The sequence below is a fragment of the Protopterus annectens genome, chromosome 5.part1 (assembly GCF_019279795.1).
Source record: "Protopterus annectens isolate FY-2018-M chromosome 5.part1, PAN1.0, whole genome shotgun sequence".
NCBI lineage: Eukaryota > Metazoa > Chordata > Ceratodontiformes > Protopteridae > Protopterus > Protopterus annectens.
In genome coordinates, this window is record NC_056736.1 from 658,062,815 (window position 1) to 658,068,814 (window position 6,000).

The following is a 6,000-nucleotide window of genomic DNA, read 5'->3' on the forward strand; positions in this document are numbered from 1 at the left end:
GAAGAAGTAGTTACTTGCTCTTTGAGACTTTTTCTAGACATTAGAAATTGAGTGTAATATCCAGAAAGAGGGAAACTGTAAGATCTCTATGACAACCTATCCATATGCTCACTAACAATTTGTGTTCTGCTTCTTTTTCTTCATCCTGTTGCATTTAGTGTTCTATTTTTTACATTTCCTGCAAGTAAAATTTGCTGTTAGAGTAAGCATTGAAAATCTAGAAATAAGTCTTTAAAAGTGGCTGCTGTGTTTTAGGTTCATAGGCAAGTACTAGGCTACTTGCCCTTATAGGTCATTTTAAGCCTAGCCAGTTTCCCTTCAAGGTGAGAATCAATCTCTCTACCTTGTGTTTCTTAGGTAAACACCTTAATCATTATACCAACCCTCCCACCATGTTTAGTTTCAAACACTCTTTTCTCCTTACTAAATTGCCTATTTACAGACCCATGCAGATGGTGGTTGAAATGTGTAGATCATTGTTTCACTACAGGTAAGATAATCATTATTGGATGGCTTGATATCCTTAGAGAAATGTGAGTAAAGAATTGAACGACAGATGGAGACTTACGTATCTCATAATGACGCATGATATTGGACAGTCATATGAGGACAGCTAAAAAGACAAAGTTGATATACTGTATGCCTTGTGCTTGTATGATGTGAAACAGAGCACTCTCAGATCTTCTGTTATTGAGTAATACATTGCATAGCTGTATTGTTTTTACAGTAGGCTCAATGTTGTATTAATTTAAAAACAGCAGATTTTAATGGCATTCCTTCTTGGCCTGGACACCTGTAGCCCTGTCACATGGTCCTCTCAAATTCAGAAGTAAATTTGAGTTGTATATTTGCATATTACTATTAGCCTTTGTTTTCATAAAAAACTATAATTAGTCCAGGTACTGAAGATAACTCTGATATCACATCTGTTAAACTGCATATTCAGTTTAAGTTTATCGTGCACATCCATAATTCACACTTTTGATTCAGGTATGTTTTGCACATTGATAATTTACAGATTTAACCAAGCACATCTGCACTCCTTAGCAGTGAGAACTGAGGTAATGAGGGATGTGTTTTGAACATATATTTTTTTCTGGCCAAATATGTACTACTGCTCTAATTATTTTGTACATGAATGAAGTTTCCATGTCACTTTCACTGTTCGCATACCTGATTGCAATATTTATACTGAAGTTTTTTTTTCCTTGTCGCAGGAGGAGGTTATGAATCAGATTGTGGAACACCTGACAGGCAAGGCTACATTTGTGACCAAACCAAAGAACATTCGAGAAGGGATGGCCTTGATGTGCATCCTACGGCACATGTCCCAGAAGGAAATCAGTGAATATAAACGGCAACAAAAACTCGCTGAGGACCAACAAGAAACTAAAGACATTTCCACAGATGTTTCTGAAGTGAAAGAAACAGTTGATATTAAATAGTAGCCATAATTAAATAAAAAAAAAAATTGTTATTATGCACATCGTTGCAACAAGACTGCTCTCCCTCCATTTGAAGGGTTTTGGATCCTTATCCATATCTAACAGTATAAAGTGGATTTTAGGGCAAGGGATACTTTAGCAGTAAATCAGTAACTGGTTTGTTCACTAAATGTTGTTTTGTCATATTTTTGCATAACTGTCTTTTCCTGAAAAGGTTGGTAGTGTTGTGTTAGCAGCGGTACTACTATTTGGTGCCATAAGGGATCCCATCTACAAGATGGATGCGTCCTTTTTGATTCTTATCATTCAAAAACTATTAATCATGCAGCTGTAATTTCTTCCTGAGTGTGGTGTTGGTTCTTTGCTAGTAGAAATAATTGTATTTACCCCTTTTGTTTTGAATAGATTTTTCACTCCATTTTCAGTAAAAGATTTATTGTCATCAAAAGGATATATATTACCCTTCCTTGGCTTTCTAGGTCAGTATTGATGAGAGATGGCTGCCAATGACATCTTCATCTATCAGACATGCTATCTTTGCCTCTTTTTTTCAGTTTGTGCTGGTTTTAACTTGTATCAGTGACTAAAGTCTATGAATGATTTGTACTATGGTACATTATTTACTGTCTCAAATGTCTGTGAATATTTGACTTGTTGCTACATTGTTATTGCTGCATTATACGCTCTGTTATGTACTCTTAATATGATTTGCATCAGTGTTGTTCATGGGCCAGTGGCACCACAATTCAGGGTTTTGTGTTAGTCGTTGATTACTATGTGGAGTTTGCATGTTTTCCCTATATGTTCGTAGGCTCTCTCCTGGTACTATGGTTTCTTCCTACCCCCCCCCCCCCCAAAAAAAAAGAACATGCTGGTAGATTGGCGGTTACAAAAAGTGACCTTATATTGCATTGCCCACACCATTTGGCTTGGGTCATGGCTGGAAAGGGTTCATGATGACCAGTTCACTTACAAGGTAACAGGTAAATGAAAAATATATTAAATTACCAGTTTATTTGTACTTTTCCGTAGTAGTTTGTTGGTCTGTAGCTGCTATGTTCTGAAGCTTTGTTTTGTTGGATTTAAATGCCCTTGTAATTTGTCTTTGTTTAGACCCTCTAGAACTACTGGTCTGGACTGGCCTTGCTCAGATGATATACAGACTCTTGAGGGATGATCTCTGCTTAGCTTTTTGTGCTGTGAACAACTCTGTACTCTTTGAACTCCTTCACCTAAATAGATATCAAGTTGTAAAGCAGATCTCTTCTAAAGGCTAGATGACCTGACCGATACCTAACCCAGTGTATCACCATTTCCTGGAATAGGCTGCCCTTGAGTATCAAGCAGAGAATTTTTCTAGTAACCTTTAAAACCAGTCTGGCTGACTGGATTGGTGGTCACAAATTTTCACCAGGAATATGTGGAGAAGGTCAAGTTAACAGGGGAACATTTCTGTTTATCCACCAGTTTTGGATGATGTATCTGAACTTTTTGATGGTCTACTTTAGGTGTAAACTTAGTATGAAACTATGTGATCTACATGGTATTTTATTTTAGGTTTGGATTTTAATTTGAAGATGTCAAGTAAGATTTGCTTGATGAGTCAGAATGAGTTGTGCTGCTTATGTGTTACTTAGTTCTTTACTGACAGTAACAGGTCATGGAAAGTACATCACTGGTTCTTCTCTTTGAAGTGAGACTGATACGCCTTGTAATTCTGGAGACATTTAAAAAGGCTTTTTTCATGGGCTCCGTACTGTATTGCAAGGATAAGAATTGTGAATCATCATAATTACAGAGCCTGAGATAGTTGTGCATGTCTCCTTTACCCTAACCTGCAGAAATCTTAGCATTTGTATATTTACTGATGGGGAGTTTTGGGACAAAGTCTGCATGGGAGTTGGGGGAATTACAGGAGAGCACAGTTTCCTGCCAAGACACATCAGAAATCCAACCAGTGGCACAACATGTAGCATGCCAGCCTTTGATGTTGGAAGATCAAATTATGATTTTATTCCCACACCAGGTGCTTGTGTTTATTGACACTGAATTGCAGTATAAGACAGTTCTGCACTCTGTGAGGTACCATCATTTAAATGAGACATTAAACCAAGTTTGAAAATAGTTTGTTGACCTTTCCTGCCTGTATATAAAAAATGTATCAAAACCACAGTTATGCAAATCATACACAGCAGTACAGCCATTTGACTTTGAGACTAGACTTATGTCTTCGATAATTTTCATGGTGCCCAATACCAGATAACTTCATGATGGTCCTGCAGTGGACCCTTAAAATTTAATTGTATCAGCTTATAAACCCTCTAGGTGCTCCAGTAAGGAATCAAAAATGTGCAATTATCATATCCTTTGGTGGACTGTTCAAGAAAACATATCTCTGGGTAGACACTTTCAGACCCTGATGCAGAGGGTGATAGTGACCACAGAAGCCTTTGTTCTGGGTTGGGGAGATTATTTGAAGAAGAAACATTTCTTGATGTGAGGGTCATTCTTATCTCTAACTACAGGCATTCCTGGTCTCCCTTTCGTCTGTTGCAGTTGTCTTCCACTCCAGTAACATGGAAGTGGTTTGGTATACAATGAAGCAAGGAGAAATCCATTTCTGCCTCCTATATTAGGAGGCCATGAGGGTATGGAAATAACCATTTGCTTCTTCTTGTCTTCTCATTGCTGCCCCCATCCTGTGTCAAGCCATCTCCCTTGTTGACAGTCTGTGGCATGTTCTCCTGATGCCTAATGAATATTCCATTAATCAATCAACATTATGGACTGTGTTTTATCACTTGCGGAAGCCTTACTGAGACTGGATTGCATCCTTTTTCAGCTCCAAATGCAGCAACAACTTTCCCCTTATTCTTGTGGGAGTATACCCTAGGGATATTTGTCCAGAAGGGGCTCTTAGGACTTATTCATACCTTCCCCCTTTTTCCCTTTATTGAAATGTCTAGAGAAGATCAAGAATTGCAGTGTGTCAATCATTCTTTTATTCTTGTTCTGGCCCTGACAGATTTCTTTCCATCTGTGTTGGCCTCACCCTTTAGACATGCTTTTTCCCATGAAACCAACCAAGTCCCATCTATTACACTCCTGTAGATATTTACCCACTGAAATTGACAGCTTGGTGATGTCAGTTGCAGTGATGGCTATGTACCCTTCATACTCAAACAGGTGGTTCAGGGCTACTACCAGGAAGATGCATCATAGTAAGTGGGCATATTTTGCTGCCTAGGACACATCTTTGGGACTAAACGTATTCACAACTTCAATTTTCAAGATTAAGTTTCTCATCGGAGAAGGTACACAAACAGAGACCATCTTCAGTTTTTCTGAAAATGCAAATTCTGCATATTTCCAAGATGACTACAACACTGATAAGCAATTTCATTTTAGCTGTCCAGTGTGAACCCAGAAACTGAGAAAAAAAGAGTACAATTGAAATTGTTAATGTTGTGTAGTCCTACCGCGCCGTAATTCTTGCTGGATGGGTTCGGAGCCGATTCTCGGTTCCGACTCTGCCGATACTAGAGCTCAAGAGCTTTTACTGGCTCGAGGCTAACTCCTATCCCATGGTGCCTCACGGCAATTCCCCAGATCTTGTTTGCCGCAAAAGCTTCAAGGTTGTCTCATTACTGGCTCGTTGGCTAAGTAAAGGATTTTTTGATATATCTTGCTATTTTCTGTCCTTTTCCTATTCTTTACCTATAAATAGTTATTAGTGCTACATGTGTGTGTGAGTGCTTGATCCCCTATTCCACATTTGTTAGGAATGTATGGCCCATTTTAGATAGAGGGCCATAGTTGCCTGTTTAAATTAGAGGGCCTTTCCTCCCTGTGTGTTGGCCCTTTTTCCTGAAAAAGAAAAAAAAAATTCTCTTTATAACTTTACTGTTGGTTATAGTTAGTGTTGTTGTTGTTATTGGTGGTGTTAGTCTTGTTTTTTCTTTTTCAGTATGTCTAAAGAAAAAGACAGACACCATAAGGAGCATCACCCTTTGGGCTTCAAGAAATGTGACATACCTTCACAGAAAAATGTCTTTGACCGACAGCCACAGTAGCTGTGTGTGTACTGTCTTGGTGAGGCTCATTTACAAGAACCCTGTACCTTTTCCCATGCCTTCAGTACTACGGTCCTTAATGAGAGGAAACTTAAATTAATTGACAGGAGTCTTATGACCAGTTCCTTCCAGGAACAGCTGGAACTTGATCAGACAGCTCTCAAAAGTGTTAAGAGAAAATGTTCGGTTCCAGCTTTGGAGCAGTCAAAAATATCTGAAGCCACTGAGCCAAGGAGTTCTGGCTCCAATTCAGCTTCTCCTGTCTCTGTGCCGTAGGTTTCTTCGGCTTTGAGGCAGCCTTCAGTATCGAGACATTCCCCTATTATTGAACCTGTCTCACCAACATTAAGGTCTCCTACTTTAGAAAGGTGGAGATCTCCTTCTGTCTCCACCCATTCCTCCAGGATGCTTTCAGATGAGGGCATAGAGCGGGTGGTGAAGAGGTTGCTCTGTGACCCGACTCTGGCCAAAAAGTTAGCTAT

At 39.1% G+C, this 6,000-nt stretch overlaps 1 protein-coding gene across 1 annotated transcript in view; it reads left to right on the forward strand.

Annotated features, from left to right (window-relative positions):
* Window positions 1–3,569, forward strand: part of MTIF3 (mitochondrial translational initiation factor 3) — a 262,702-nt gene extending 259,133 nt beyond the window's left edge. The window contains exon 4 of the mRNA XM_044073275.1: window positions 1,218–3,569. Coding sequence (XP_043929210.1) covers window positions 1,218–1,445 — 228 coding nt within the window. The 3' untranslated portion in view covers window positions 1,446–3,569. The remainder of the gene's footprint in view (window positions 1–1,217) is intronic.
* The last annotated feature ends 2,431 nt before the right edge of the window (window positions 3,570–6,000 follow it).